The sequence below is a fragment of the Apostichopus japonicus genome, chromosome 16 (genome assembly GCF_037975245.1).
Source record: "Apostichopus japonicus isolate 1M-3 chromosome 16, ASM3797524v1, whole genome shotgun sequence".
NCBI lineage: Eukaryota > Metazoa > Echinodermata > Holothuroidea > Aspidochirotida > Stichopodidae > Apostichopus > Apostichopus japonicus.
Genome location: NC_092576.1, coordinates 13,940,539 through 13,957,177, shown reverse-complemented (window position 1 = coordinate 13,957,177; position 16,639 = coordinate 13,940,539). Strand labels below are relative to the sequence as shown.

The window sequence follows — 16,639 nt, the reverse complement described above, 5'->3', positions numbered from 1 at the left end:
CGATTTTCACACAGAAGTAATTTATTGTGTGATATCATGAAACTGCAATTTGCGTGATATGGTTGTAGAAGTTCTGACAAGTTGAATGGCGTTTCAAAGTCATTCCCATGTGGTGTAAAGAAACAGCTTCAAACTTGTTTTTCTTTTCTACGGTTTATGTGTCTGCCGAGTGTTTGATCGGTAGATTACTGGGTTCATTTCATACCTGTGATGGGAGAGGTCTGTAACTTACCTAGCTTCATCAGTCATCGTACTATCGTCTTTAGGCGCAGTAAAACTGACCATTTTGGGATGTATGTTATACCTAGAAACAGATATGATATGCAATGTACATTAATATCACAATCAGATGCTGCATAGAGGTATTGATATCAAACTGAATATTTTGGGATATATATCACATACGCAAACAAAGATATCATATCATATACTTTAATACAACCTACATTTAGTATTTTATACTAACAGAGGTATCTATATAGAACTGACAATTTTGAGATGAATACGATTTCTGAAATCAGATCAATTGCAGCATAGATAAATATTGAGGTTTAATGCTGCAGAGAAGCAACAATGGAATGTTAGAAATCGACAAAACCCCGCAACCATATATTACTACAAAAATCAAAGGTGTTAGTGGTGCTTATGAAGAGAAACCCCCCCCCCCCCTCAGAAAGATGCACTGTTCCTTTCTATGCTGAGAGAAGTTACCAGGCATAGTATTTAAGTTTTCGTATCTTTTTGCTTCATTATTAGGGTCCATGACTTCAGTAAGTCAAAACAATTGCTATTATGAGTCTTGCATGGGATGCTGCACACAGACTAAAGGTAGTTGCTAAAATGTCAAATTATATAAAAGAATAGTCCAGGTCAAAATTTCTTTTTGATATGTTACACAGGAACATAATCTAAGCATTCTAGTGAAATTTGCATTCAATTCCTATGTACCATTTTTGAGATATTGACAGTTGAAGTTGACCTTCTACCAAAAGTGAACTTGAAGCAAACAGGTGTGATGTCATAGTTACACACTGACAAATAACGTTTTGTTTTTCTTTATTTTTCAGTCTATTGATTTGACCTTGGATTGGGTTACTAGTTTGTCTAAAGATGATGTGTGAAGAATATAAAATAACAATACCTATGGTACATTCACATTATGGATGCATTCAATTGTGGAGTATAATATTAGATGTAAATTTTAAAGGAAAACAAAACATTATTTATCAGTGTGCAACAATGACTTCACACCTGTTTGCCCCAAGTTCACTTTTGGTGCGAAAGGTGGCAACTTCAACTGTTAATATCTCAAAGACGGTACATAGGAATTGAATGCAAATTTCACCAGAATGCTCAGATTATGTTCCTCTTTAACATATCAAAAAGAAATTTTGACCTGGACTATTCTTTTAAAATTGGTTACTCTTATTTAGTAATGATGTTTTCAGTGACGACGACAACACTTCATACTCAATGTAAGGGGGAGGAAATTAAAACAGGAGGGAAATCGAAAGCAAACACTGCATACAGCTCACTGAAAATCTGTAGATACGCTACAATGAAAGTCAGTATGAACTCACCTAAGCTTTCTTCCTTTGCTAGCCTTGGTGTCCACCACTCTCTTGACTTTATGTCGGAGCTTTTGTACAGCCAGCCATTGTCTGTTGAGTTGTAGGAGAGAACAAAAACAGTCAGGGAAAGGAAAAAAAAGAGCTATGCATTTTAAAAGAATAGTCCAGAGGTTTGTCATATTAATGATAGATAAAAAACTCACAAAATTATCATGTCTATTTGTATAAATGTCAAATGAGTCAATAAAACAGATGGGAAAAAAAAAATGATAGATAAAAATCACTTTACCAAAATACCATTACCATTACCATTACCGAGCATACGTATATCTGATTGACCTTTTTTAAATATTTTTTTATTTTTTTATTATTGTCATCTTCAATGAGGGTAGTCCTGCTCAGTGCAGAAGCACTGCTTTCCAGAGGAGCCCTCAATACAAAATACTTATAATAATATGCAGTAGAAAAAACGATAAACATCCAAAAGCACATAAAGGACGGCCAAAAGATAGACAAACAAATATCAGACATCTAAACAAATAATATAAGTTTTCATATTGCGTTTAAAAGTATTATCATTTGGCAAGCATTTCAAATTTGATTTACCGATTGAAAAAAAACCAATGACATTAGACGCATACCGTAATTCTCCCGAGGATTGTGACAGTAACATGATTGGAAGTAAGAGAAGAAACAGCAAAAGAGAATTTGTGACTGTACCTTGTGAGTTGGGCTGGATCTGTGGTATCTGCAGTCTTTCTTTCGATTAATTCTTTCAACAGCTGCCGGAAAGAAAAAAAAAATCACAAATGTATGTCCATTTTCTTTTCAAGTATTCACAACTCTCCTTCCCTTTCAGACCTAATGCTGAGGGTCATTCCAACTAGTAAATACCCACAAATGTCCAACTCCTCAAAATACCACTCCATACACACTTCCCGGGGATCTACGAGCGAAACTGCATATGTATTGAACTGAAAGTTGTTGAGCAGCAAGATTTAAAGATTGGGACACAAATCACTGTCTCCCAGGGAGGAATCTTAAGAGTCAAACTGAACTGGAAACAGGTTACTAAACTTTCCTATTTTTTTTTCTTTGCTGTCTGTTATCACCCGACATAAAAGAAAATAAATAGCATGTGTCCTTAGTCACCTTCCCCAGTTTACCAACATTTCAGCAGACAGTAAATCTGAAGTACACTCTTGTATGTCAGATAGGGGGGGGGTTGTCAAAGGGGTCAGTTCCGTGAGCAGAAATAGTCGTGACAATTCGCACGACCGTCGTGTAAATTCTCCGTATGATACTCATGAAACAGAAAAAATCTGAAAATGGACGGGTCTGGTGTTCGCCAAGGGTCATCATCACATGGGAATATGGTTACAAAAAGAGCTTCTGTAGGGTAGACTCGCTAGTTCCATGATTGGGATGTAATCAAATTAACTTTATCAGGGATGAGCCTGGGGTAAAAAAAAAAAAATCAAGGAATTTTGCAAAAATTACAGTATAGGCTCCAGTTTGCGTAGCTACAGTGTGTGAGGATAATAGTTTTTGTCCCCTAGGTAGAAAAGAAATCAGATATTCCGAGAATTCGCGGAAAAAGCTCATGCCTGCTTTATGAACAAGAGAGAGAGAGAGAGAGAGGGAGAGGTTGTTTAATATAAATACATATGGTTGGAGGGGGGGGGGAGAAGGAGCACTGCAAAAATAACATAACAATCATATAATGATACGACAGCCAATTACTGTGAGTTTTTATTTTGTCGTTAGTGGGTTTAGAATTTTTACCTGATGATAAAAGTCATCGTCATCAAATATCTCTGGATCGGTTTCATTCAGTTGAGAGCTTCTGACGGTCTGGATCTGTTAAAAACAAGAAAACCCAAAGTGAATCTCATACCGTTACATAACAATGGATTTAAAGTACACTTCAGTTGTTTGTTGAAATGAAACGTGTATGAAAATTTAGAAATTCATTTCTCGGTGTTTCTGTTGTGCATTTTTCGCGACATAAACGTGGTTGGATATAGCTGGCCAAGAGAGTTACACTCCATGAAAACAAAGATACGGGTTTGACTCCCAGCCAAGTGGAACATTGTTTCATATACAAGTTTAAACTCAGGGAAAAGAAAACCAAAAAGAGAGAGTTAAAGGTTTCAGATCCTAGTGGCCACTACGACGTCACAGATTTACAGAGTCATTACAGCTCTCGGACACGACTTTTAAAACTGGGATATCTCCTAAACGGAACAAGATTTGTCCTTTAAACAGGGATGAGCCTGGAGTAAAAAGAAAATCACGGAACTTTGCAAAAATTGCGGTATAGGCTCCAGTTTGCGTATACTACAGTGTGTTAGGATAATGGTTTTTGTCCCCGAGGTAGAAAAGAAATCACGGATATTCTGCGAATTCGCGGAAAAAGATCATGTCTGTTTAAACTGTGTGGGGGATTTGTTCTTCACAAAGATCTCTCTGTCACATACAGTAAGCCAAAGATAAAGGTTGGTTTTGTATCTCCTTTGAAAGCCAAATATTATAGAGAGATTATTTGAATCAAACGGCCTAACCACCGTGCTAAAGATATAGTCAACAAATGAGACCAAGCTTTAGGCTTGCAATGACGGGACTGACACCGTCTCGGCCAAAGCCGGGAAAGACGACAAAATAGGCGTTACCTGCTCGTCCTCTCCGTTCTCTGGAGGGACGACCACCTCCACTCTCTTCTCTGATTGGCCGATGACTTTATAGCTGCTCCTCTTGAGCTGCGTACGGTGGATGAGTCGATTCTTGTCCATCAAAATCTGCTGGACTTGTTCGACTGGAGACTTCTCAAAGGCACTGAATGACTGGGAAAAGCAAAATATAGATATCAACATTTCATATCCCTGAGAAAAACACCAAAGGCCTAAAACCTGAATTATGGACAGTTCATTCTACAACAAAAAGAAAAATTAAGAATAAATACAGTACCCCCCTCTCTCTGTCAAAGGTTCATTCACTGTAACACAACAGTCCAGGGGGTTAATTTATTTAGACTGGTCAAAATTATTGATGGTGGTAACCCTGTCATCTGACGGTAGGTAAAAATTATCTCAGACGGATCGAAATATTGATTACCTCTGTATGCTTCTAGAGTTTTATTTTTACCTAAATATAGCTTCCATACTTTTCAATATATCTAGAGTGCTTCACTGCATAAGAAATGCAGTTTAGTTAAGTCTGTCTGATGAGTTTTATAAAGATTACGTGAAGGTTAAAGATGGGATGGCGATTAATTTGTCTAGATTTTCCTTGGATCAAAATCACTTTCACTATTAGGAAGTTTGGTTTCGATTATAGATAGTCAAGTGTAAGTTTTGGTCCGCTAGTATTAAACACACATCATCCGTCTACAAGAAAAAGACCTGATTATTTAATTCTGAAGAAATTTCCTCCCCCATTCAACAAACTATTTGCAGATCATTGGCAGTTTAATTTTACCCCCATCCAAGTGTAGTCTTTCATGCTAGAAAGATTCTTCTTTTGAAAGAATAGTTTACAGTTACTTAAAGAGGGGATTTCCTGGTGAAAATTGTCTTGAAGAGGTTAAAAAAAAAAAAAAAAAAAAAAAACCAAGATTCTGCTTTTGAAAGAATGGCTTTAGTTTCTTGAAAAATATGATTTCCTGGTGAAAAGCAAATGTGAAACTTAAATATTCAAAAGAAATATATTCTAAACTGCAAGTTGAAAACTGCATATCAATGTCTTGCCCATAGGTTGCTAGACTCGCTATCATGTATTTAAACTTTTAAAGTGATATGATATTCTGAGACCTTTGTAAGAATTAAGTGTATGTAGACAAAACAGGTGATTAAATTCTAAAGGTAACATTTCCAGTATTAGTCTACAAATGTTTTCATACCCACAGCAACCTCCCCAAATCATTGCAGGTTTCATGGTTACCTCCATTCTCAAATCATTTGAGGTTTCATGTTTACCTCCATTCTCAAATCATTGGAGGTTTCATGTTTACCTCCATTCTCAAATCATTGGAGGTGTCATGTTTACCTCCATTCTCAAATCATTTGAGGTTTCATGTTTACCTCCATTCTCAAATCATTGGAGGTTTCGTGTTTACCTCCATTCTCAATTCATTGGAGGTTTCATGTTTACCTCAATTCTCAAATCATTGGAGGTTTCGTGTTTACCTCCATTCTCAAATCATTGGAGGTTTCATGATTACCTCCATTCTCAAATCATTGGAGGTTTCATGTTTACCTCCATTCTCAAATCATTGGAGGTTTCGTGTTTACCTCCATTCTCAAATCATTGGAGGTTTCATGTTTACCTCCATTCTCAAATCATTTGAGGTCTCATGTTCACCTCCATTCTCAAATCATTGGAGGTTTCATGTTTACCTCCATTCTCAAATCATTGGAGGTTTCATGTTCACCTCCATTCTCAAATCATTGGAGGTTTCATGTTCACCTCCATTCTCAAATCATTAGAGGTTTCATGTTTACCTCCATTCTCAAGTCACTTGAGGTTTCATGTTTTACCTCCATTCTCAAATCATTGGAGGTTTCATGTTTACCTCCATTCTCAAACCATTTGAGGTTTCATGTTTTACCTCCATTATCAAATCATTGGAGGTTTCATGTTTACCTCCATTCTCGCGCGTGCCTTTTATGCTTAAACGATCCTGCTTTCTTAAAGACTGGCGCCACTGGCTCCACTTTATACTTAATGAATGCACAAATAACATAAATAACGACTATTGGCTGGCTCAGTTAGTGTTATCCAACCCTGTACGGAACACCCAGTACGGAACACCTGTATCGCTCTGCCGGACAATGTCTACAAACATCTCACCTTACTGCTGAGCTTTCCACTGGCCAGCTTGGTCTTGTCGTACCACGAATGGATCACTGTATCTCTGTATTGGGCGAAGCGCTTATGCCTTTTTGCGAGTTCCTCTCCAGGATTCGTTAGGTCTATCTTCCTCTTCGTGGACGGCTCTGCCTCTCTCTTCTCGTCGGCTGTGTCTGGTAGTTCGTCCTCGTCACTCGGGATTTCCTCGTCGCTTTGAAAGGAAACGGGAGAATAGGGGAGAAAGTTTTTTCTTTTTTTCTTTTTTAGGAATTTCACTGTAAATCTATATTGTTTTTAAAAAATATTTCCTTATAGATACAGGTACATATATATTTTTATATTAATTTTTAAGCTGTGTCCATTTTATTTTTCGTATTCATATTTTAAGGGATTTTGTCATTTTGTTACTTAAATTTACTTAAAACTCACTTTTTTTCTTTTTAGGAATTTCATTGTAAATCTATTTTATTTTTAAAATTATTCCTTCATTTATATTTATACATATATATATATCTATATACATTTTTTATATTTTTATTTAAGCTGTGTCAATTTTATTCTTCATATTCATATTTTAAGGGCTTTGTCATTTTGTTGTCATTGTAAAGCGCTCTTGAACATGAAAAGAAAGGAAATAATAATAATAATAAACAGTTCTAATATAGCGCAACTTACAATAAAGTCTCGCCGCGCTGTACAAAAGAAAGTGAAAGATATGTACACAATATACAATAAGAGTAAACATAACAATTATAACAATGAAAACAGGTGTGTCTTCAAAACAGTTTTGAACATCTCCACAGACATGACATTCTTTATGTTGAGTAGGAGTTTATTCCAAAGGAGGGTTGAGGAGTACTGGAAAGATCGCTCGCCATAAGATTTAGTGGACACAGGGTGCATAGAGAGCAATGATTGGGTGCTAGAGCGCAGATTGGGGTATAACTTTGAACAAGTTCACCCAAGTAGGAAACGCGAGAAATAGGAGGAAAAGTCAGAAATTACGGCATTAACCCGGAGAGGGGATGAATCGGATCTCGCCCACGTCGTAAACTGAAATGAAATCGAAACGAGATTGAATCTGCGTACCTGTCGCTGGTTTTCTGTTTCTCCCCCGTCACGACGTGCCTCGTCTCCGGGTTCTGGAACAGCAACTCGTCCTGCAACTTACACAAAACTTTCAGAAGCCTTTTCAATTTCTGTTGACCTTGGTTTGACACAAAATTAAAAAGTTATTTTCAAAGTTGTTGGTTATCATCATTGTCATTTTGTTTTTAGAGGGTTAAAAGTCATTGTCTATTTAAGTTCTCATCCACAAAGGAACCTTATCCTGCAAACACCCACCTATGTTCATCATTTCTGCAGGTGATGGTTAACTCCCCACATGTATGTGACTCCCAAACGCATTTAGGAGCACAGATGTACTATTAAGGTGTAATTCAAAGACCATTATTATGTCCCAGAGTGACCAACCATATATATTCATAAAGTGATGTTTAAGTCACCTACATTCCCATGACACACTCAATGTGTTCGTCCCAAATGAATTGAGTATTACAGATGTACTAAAGGTGTCATTTAAAGACCATTATTAACTGGACCATTCACAAGCCTTGCTTTGAAGTTCTCGTCTTTAACGTAGAAAACTTTTCTTGGCGCCCGCAAAAGAGGTGTTGGGATGATCATAATCCACTCATTGGATAAAGTATCATGTCCCAGAGTGACCTATCATAAATATTCATAAAGTATCATGTCCCAGAGTAACCAATCATGAATATTCATTAAGTATCCTGTCCCAGAGTGACCAATAATGAATATTCATTAAGTATCATTTCCAAGAGTGACCTATTTTGAATATTCATTAAATATCATGTCCCAGAGTGACCTATCATGCATATTCATTACCTTACATTAGAGTCACTTACCTTCCAGGACACACTCGATGTGTTCTTCGTTGTCATCCTCCATTTCTAGATAGCTGTGGTGTGTTGTGTACTGAGGGAGTTGATTGGACAGCTGCAGGGCCTTCTGCAGTTTGATGCGGGACTCCAAGAAATTGTCCCAAAGGCCTATAAAATGGATTTACAGAAAGAATCAATTTGAGTAGTGGTTTTACCAATGATGTGTGAGCTATTTCAAGAACTGTCTATGCGTTAACATGCAGAACATTCCTCGGCAGACGTCGCCAAGTGAACAAGATTAGACAGAGCTACCATCTGCAGTAATAATAATTTCAGTTTCAACCCGACATTCCCTCCTCCCCCCCTTTCACATTAGGCTCTCATCGATAAATTAATAGAAAATATGACCAGAACTAGATCATAGAAAAAGGAAAAACAAAAAATATAGAAAGTATCCGAAATTTCCGAAAACTTCAGAAAGCAAAAGTCCCGAAAAAAGGCAGTCGGAAAGAAACTGACCGATACATCCCGGACGCTGTAAACTTTCCTGTCATTTCCAGTCGCCACAATCTACTATCTTAAGTTGGCCCCTCGCCGGTACCTTTTCCGGCGACGACTCTTGGTTGACCTTTGACACATCCTTCCCAACATGCAAAATATAGCTGCAAACTTTGACTGACCTTGCTGGTTCTTTGCAGCGACTCCTTTCTCGATTTCCTCGTTGAGATTAACCTTTGACACTACATCGATGTCTGTTTCATCATCGTCGTCGGATTTATCTCTTGCCTCCTCCTCCTCCTCCTCCTCCTCCTCCACGATACTCTCGTCATCATCTTCATCCTCGACCCCGCTGGCGTCATCTTCGTCTGCCTCGTTAAGATCGCCGCCTTCCTCTGAAAGATTCATGGGAGGTATAAACGAAGTTAAACATTCAGAGAGAGAGACACGACATTGAGATGGAGCTTCCTGAGGAGTGAAATTACTCCTCTCTCTGATCTTACCATTTGACATTGTCGACGACGAGAACTATCCTCTGCAGAGTTCAGAAAGTGTACAGATGCGCAAGTAATAAAGTGAGCAAATACCAGGAGAGTTTTCTTCATGCGAAATACAGATAGGGGGTGAGAATTTATGTAGACGAAAGAAAATTCAAATGCAAAAAACAGAGGTTGAGAATGTTATAAAACCAAAGAAATTGACTGTTGAATGAGGGCCAAAGGTCAACAAGTTAAGCCACGAGGTGGCATAATACAGACCGGTAGAGACAGACGTCAGAAGAAATCTTGCAATCTTGGGCAAAAAAAATGCACCCAAAATTAAACCGCTAATCTACTGACATTAGCTTCGAACTTTTTACTTAATATAGCTCCAAAGTTATTCACAAACGTTCGAGAATGCCGAATCGTGCAAATCCGGTGTCTCAGTGAGAAGAAATTGCGCCGAGCGTGCGCAGAACTAGTTAAACCGAGAGTCTTGAATTATGAGTGACCGTTATTGGATTGTACAGTTAACAGCTAGGGTACAGCACTGATCACAAACTGCTACAATAAGAGCCAATGTGTATCTTGCTGACTCACCTTCAGATTCTTTCATCTTTCTTAGTCGCTCCCAGATTTGACCACGGTAGACATCTTTGCTCTCCTCAAGCTCATCATCTTCGTCGTCTTCGTCACTCTGCAGACCTCTGTCCTCATCATCGTGCTGTTCCTCTCCAGACACTTCTTCTTCTTCTTCTTCTTCTTCCTCTTCTGTGTCTTCCTCGTCATCAGAGTCATCCCCATCATCTCCATCCTCTTTAATACCTGGAGACATGATGATAAAAGTTTATTTTCTTCTTGTTTGTTGTTCGTTTGTCTGTCTGTCTGGCTGTCTGTCAGTCTGTTTGTTTCTTTGTCATAATTACAAGATAAGCACTCTAGGAGAAGGATCATAGTATAACAGCCACCTAGAAGAAAGGCAGTTCTTTTTAGGATGCTAAGTAGCCACATACTGTACACACGTGGGTGTTCTGTGCTGAATGTATTAATTAACATGTACCTACATGTTAAGGTTCAATGTACCTACAGTGTACTGTACCTACATGTACCATGTACCTACCATGTACCTGCCATGTACCTACCATGTACCTACCATGTACCTACCATGTACCTGCCATGTACCTACCATGTACCTGCCATGTACCTACCATGTACCTACCATGTACCTACCGTGTACCTGCCATGTACCATGTACCTACAAGTTAAGGTTAAAAAAGACAGGAATACAAGGCAACCCATTAAAACTGGGCACACGTAAATAATGTAACCTACCTTGTAAGCATAACCCAAGAAAAAAATATAAAAATATAAAAAAATGATAAAAAAACAGTTTATGATATATACATATGAAAGTCTTGAAAAATAAAAAAAAATCTTTCCTATCCTTCAGGGCAATACCTATAAATTCTACAATCGGGGCATAGTCTTATCATTCAAGTATCTGTGTAGTAGGGTCTGAAGGCTCTGAAATATCCGTTATTAAAACATTACAGTCCCTTTGTGCAGACACTGCTGCGATACATGTATACATCAAGTCTGCACGTTTCTGCGATGCGACTTCAGATAAATTACTCTCTGACTATAGCTTGAAAAGTTATGCAGCATAACAATATCAGCAGGGTCTTTTTCTTTTCAGTCTGAGACACAATGCTGAGTGAATGTAAGACACTGTTACCACACTGCAGAGTTTAAACTTTACAGACATTAATTGATTAACTGATTGATTGATTAATTAAATGAATGACTGATTTGATTAATTAAATGACTGACTGATTGATTGATTAATTACTTAGTTAAATTAATTGTACAAAGTAATTTATTGATAATTATTGATTGAAGTCAATGCATCACCTTCCTTTCAACTAGCATAGAATACTGATTTACATGTGGGCATGCGATTTCAAAGACGAAGAATCACAAAATGTCTGCTCTCACCGGGATGGAACTTCTTTGGTTTTCTCTGTGGCGACCGCTGCTGCTGTTTTTTCTTCATCATTTCCTTGAAAGATGTCAAGTCTCCATCTTCAGAGTTCTCTTCTTCCTCAGAGGTTTCTTCATCTGATTCATCTATAAATAGAACGCAATGATCAGTCAATTGAAGGACTGTAATTACCTTAAATTAATTAACATTATTACATTAATGATATAACTACCTTAAAATAAAAAAAAGTTGAAAATTGAAAAGGAAGAGTTGAGCTACAACTTGTTTATATTCCTTCTGAAGAAAGACAGAAGGGGTAAAAAAAAAAAAAAGGAGGATTATGCAAAAAAGCGCCACAGCCCTACTTGAGGTCTAAAACAACAAAGTTTGGAAGAAAACAAAAATGAAAAGCATGAAAAGCTAAAAGCTATGACATCACACCTGTTTGCTTCAAGTTTGTAGGTACTGAAATTATGGTTGGTACAAACCACTTCACCAGTATTGATATCTCTAATAAACAATGCAGGAACTGCATGCACCATTCACCAGGATCTTCGTCTAATGTTATTATGTACTGTACACTTGTACAGTCTATGAGGTGGAATATGCTCCCCTTTCTATGGCACTTTCAGCCATCAATAGTATCAATAGATCTGTGTTTAATAGTATGTAAGTCTTCTTCCATTAATATTTTCAAATCACAAATCTACTTCTGCACTGTCCTCCAGGAAGCAGTGAGCTTGGTGGTTCTAAAGTCGGGCAACTTGACATGGGATTGGATCTACGTGCTTAGTGTCTTTGATTATATATGTAACAACAGGAACCAATTGTATGAACCTGCATTCTCATCATACGGTAAATGTTAATACTGCCATCTACAAATATATATATATACACATATATACACAGTATGTTGACAAAGGCAGCCATCTACAGATCTCTGTTCACCACGTCCAGTCATCAAAAATACCTCGTCAAAACTGCCTCGTTAAAAATCTAAATAAATGACCATCAATCCCATGTTTAAAACACTACACAGCATGTATGAGAATGCTAGCTTGATGCCAGGTTATATACAGTATGTCAAAGTTGTGTGAAATAGCTCATCATCTTTACCTTCGACTAAATTCTTCCTCAACGTTTTCTTCCCCTCGTACCGTACGTCTCTCTCCTCCAGAGGCGATGCTGCTCGGCGCCTCAATCTGCCGGATTCAAGAGACGGATGGATGTCCTCATCTTCTCCTTCCTCGTCAAACGATCCTCCTACAACTTTGGCACCGGTTTCTATGAGGATAAAGATGAAATACATTTTTCCTTTTGGTATGCTAGGTACACAAAACGGCCTTTTGAGTTGATCTTCCCCTTACTTTTGTGATAAATGACGGCAACTTCTCATACAGTGACGGTGGTGCCATGAATGAGCAAGACTTCCACATTTTCATTCCAGATACATACATGTGTCAGTTAATCATATTGTTGACAATTTTCAAGTTTTCAAAGTTGCCTTTTTTTTTTTAGAGAATTGACTAAGTAAGTCTGTAAGATATATACTGCTTTTGAGCAAATTATCTAAATGGCAAAATGCAGCTAACTTTTAATCAATGTGTAAAAGTAAGTTGGCCTGACGATTTGATCCTAGCAGGATCTTCTTCAAAGGCTAAATGACAAGTAACAGTAACAGAAGGGACAAAACACGCACAGAATACAGACAGGTTAATGAGCATGGTGAACACAAAGAAACAGATGTCAGGGGATTAGTTAGACAAGAGATGGAGAGGAGAAAGAAAGAAACCAGCAGGGGAAGAGGAGAGGTGGGAGATAAACAGTGGAGGGACAAAGAGAGGGTTAAGGGAAGGGGGTAGGGAATAAACTGGAGAAGGACAAACTTGTAATCAAATTCACTTGAAGTGATATTCACTTGGTAGAATGGTTTCTTCATACAACTGACCAGTAGCCTACTTGTGTGTACTGTTAATGTGCAGTAATTTATAGTTACCTTAGGTTAAACTGGTCATGTGCTATTATTGATCTCACCTCTTACTGTGCAGGCCTAGGTTTTGTAATGGCTAGTAATGGTAATCTAGCTAATCAGAAACACAGGAGACTGACAGTTACAAGTTACAAAGTACTGGGTCCAACCTGTTAGTTTCAAAGTGAAGCGAACCGCGGATGGCGGGGGAAATTACCGGATTTAGGGTCCTACGCTTCGAACTCATAAGTTATCAATGAGGAGGCAAGAGTGTTCTTGCGTTGAAACAACGGCTGACTCCTTATTACAAACTCTACAATAATATGAAAATATACAAATGAAGAATAAGTCATGACACATGACAATATAAAATGGCTTTGTATGATAAATGGCTTAAGGGTCTCTTTACTCTTATTAAACTATCCTTACTCGGGGAAAAACCTATACTCAATACTACGAAAAATGCACAGAACCTACTGTATGCCCAAACTGTGACATATTAATACACAAATACAATTAAAGACTCAATAATAGTATCCTGCAATACGACATTGCACTTGTACAATACAGTATAAAAATGTATAAGTGTGTATAAAGAATAATGTAAAATGAACATTATGAAATAAACTGCATAAATAATAATAAACGTTTGCCAACAGGCGAGGAATTTTACACCTTCGTAATGGCCAGCCTAGGGCAACACATGCCGCTGCAACTCATTATAGGCCTTTCCACCATACTGTTCCTAGACAGCAGGAATTTACACCTCCTGAACCCACAAACTCTCAAGAGACTTGGCACTCCATAGCTATCCATAAAGGCTAAGATTAGAAGGACAAGCTCTTGAGACAACTCTATAGTGACCAACAGTAACAATATGTTCAAGATACAAAATACAAATACGTAAACTCTTTACACCGCGAGTAGTACAATACTCAAAATACAGGTACAATAAATCATCTTTCAATACAACTCAACTGTCAATACAGTACAATACACGTAACTATTAATAACTCTCTGTATACTAAAACTCAACCTAACCGTTACTGTCACTCTACAGTATAAAGGTACACAATACTACTAGCACCCATGTGCTTAACGATACACAACCACTGATCTACACAGTGTACACAACGCACCTTATAAACCCATAGGACCAAGGTCCAAATACACAACCTAACATACGTACTTTGTACAGTGAAGTACAACTTAGCCAGAGGGGCAACAATTACAACTTTGATTCAATTTATCAACAATAAGGTTACGTACTGCAGTATAAAACAATAATAATATGTATTACTTAAACTCATACTACACTGAAGTCAGCTCGCTCGCGGATAACAAGACGAAAGAGACTCTTCGCTCGCGGTACAGGAGGCTCGCGGACATCGAGACTCATCAACGCTAACTCTAGCCAGCTCGCTATGGTATACAGTACATCCGCCATCTTGGGAAACCAATGGCTTCGAGACAGAAGCCGAACCATCCAAAAACCTGAGGCATCCTGCCTCTGAGAAGGGTGACATCTCCTCACGGACTCCAGAAAGTAAAGATATTGGTAAATCTGGGCTATTGACGACCCAAGATTAATTAAATATGACCAAAATAGTAAGGGGTTTACGAGGCGAGCCCCGGAGATCTGCAGGGACGATGTTCGCCATACAACACCGTGTACAGAACTGAACAATACACGTGGAAACAACTAACGCTACAAACTGGCTATTACGGCATATTACATAATACATGTAAATACTGAACGGGTGCACACAACAAAATTTCACTTCACTACAAAAGCTCTCAAACTCAAAGTTCACTTGTAACATCTTTCTCCATTTTCTGTTAGATTTTTATTCAAAGTTGCATATATCTCTTTTTATACTAAAACAGCTTTTGTGCTGATTTTGACATACCTTATGAGCTTCAATATTTGGGTAAATCTTCCAAACAATTACTGCCAATGATGTACAATGAGTGTTAATTTATCATGCAATGATCTTGCCTATTCTTTTGTAAATAAATACTGTGGCAAGTTGGAGCGGTTGTGTCGGGTAGACTTAGGTTACCTACGGTAGCCCGTCATGGCGGTAACATGGCACTTTTTCTATGGCGGGAAGAGCACATTTTCTATGGCGGAAAGTACTAATGGCGGAATGACACGACCCCCGGCCTAGGATACTACTACTAGCCTAGGCTGCTTTACTAAATACTAGGCCTAGTAAATATTTAGTAGGCCTAGGCTAGGCCTATTATGTTTATCATCATCTTCTCGAATTTGATAATACAAAAACAGGTGACGGGCGGGTGGGGGGGGGGTACTACTTTCATTTGTTTCTTGGTAAGGATGATCTATACATTTTGTTTCTTTCACTGACATTTTCAAGGAAAAGGAGATCGAGACTACCTCAAAAGTTAGAACTGTAGACTGCTGACACTGTACAGGCTAACAATATTTCGCAGAACTGGGGCTGCGATTATCGCCACAGTACAATATAGGTTAGGCTGCACACGTGTTTGTTTTACCTTCATAAAAATCATCTTCTGGGTCGAAAATGGGCGCCGGATTACTCAAATCTGTGATCAGGTCGGCGATGGTTTTCCTTAAAGTCATTTCGGTATTGTAAACGCTAATCTGATTTGTTCATCTGAATGATTGATTTGACTTTCAGCCTGTTCTTTACATATGAAGACTGGACATATACTGTATTGGCACGACTATATGGAACGCGAAAAGGGCGAACTTATTTCGTTGTCTAAACTAAGTTTGTTGTTTTCTAAACTATAGTTGTTGCTGCTGTTTTACAATGCTGCTTAAACTCACGTTGACATCTTAACTTCCGTTGTCTAAACTGGTGACAGCCCGATATTCATAAGGTTCTATATTCATAAGGTTCATTGTTCATAAGGGTCATGATCCATAAGGTTCATTGTTCATAAGGTTCGCTATTCATAATGAAAAAAAAAAAGGTTCGTTGTTCATAATTGGTAAAAGGGTTCGATATTCATAATGGTGAAAAAGGCTCGTTATTCATAATAGGACGAAGGGTTCGATATTCATAATAGAACAAAGGGTTCGTAATCCATAAGAGACAAAAAGGTTCGTTATTCATAATAGGAGGAAAGGTTCGATATTCATAATATGAACAAAGGGTCCGTTATTCATAATAGGCCTAGCCAAAAAAGTTCGGTATCATTCACAATGAGGAAAAGGACCCCTTTAGGAAACGTTCAAGTTTATGCCGTTAATATCTCGAAAATGAAGGTTTTGCTGCAGTGGGTAGGGTGAAGCACGGGTGTTACTAAAACGAATGACAATTGCGTTACACATAACGAATGACAATATATGTACACACTAAAAAATTGCGTTGACTAAAACGAATGACAGGGAATGACAG

At 38.0% G+C, this 16,639-nt stretch overlaps 1 protein-coding gene across 1 annotated transcript in view; it reads right to left on the bottom strand.

The window, feature by feature from the left end:
* LOC139982580 (protein AATF-like) overlaps positions 1 to 15,973 on the bottom strand; it is a 28,207-nt gene extending 12,234 nt beyond the window's left edge. Inside the window, exons 1-13 of the mRNA XM_071995496.1 lie at positions 15,768 to 15,973; positions 12,395 to 12,562; positions 11,293 to 11,424; positions 9,898 to 10,122; positions 9,001 to 9,213; positions 8,345 to 8,488; positions 7,509 to 7,626; positions 6,420 to 6,630; positions 4,244 to 4,414; positions 3,357 to 3,431; positions 2,292 to 2,353; positions 1,581 to 1,661; positions 233 to 304 (exon numbers count right to left, since the gene is read on the bottom strand). Coding sequence (XP_071851597.1) covers positions 233 to 304; positions 1,581 to 1,661; positions 2,292 to 2,353; positions 3,357 to 3,431; positions 4,244 to 4,414; positions 6,420 to 6,630; positions 7,509 to 7,626; positions 8,345 to 8,488; positions 9,001 to 9,213; positions 9,898 to 10,122; positions 11,293 to 11,424; positions 12,395 to 12,562; positions 15,768 to 15,855 — 1,760 coding nt within the window. The 5' untranslated portion in view covers positions 15,856 to 15,973. The remainder of the gene's footprint in view (positions 1 to 232; positions 305 to 1,580; positions 1,662 to 2,291; positions 2,354 to 3,356; positions 3,432 to 4,243; positions 4,415 to 6,419; positions 6,631 to 7,508; positions 7,627 to 8,344; positions 8,489 to 9,000; positions 9,214 to 9,897; positions 10,123 to 11,292; positions 11,425 to 12,394; positions 12,563 to 15,767) is intronic.
* Positions 15,974 to 16,639: the final 666 nt, after the last annotated feature.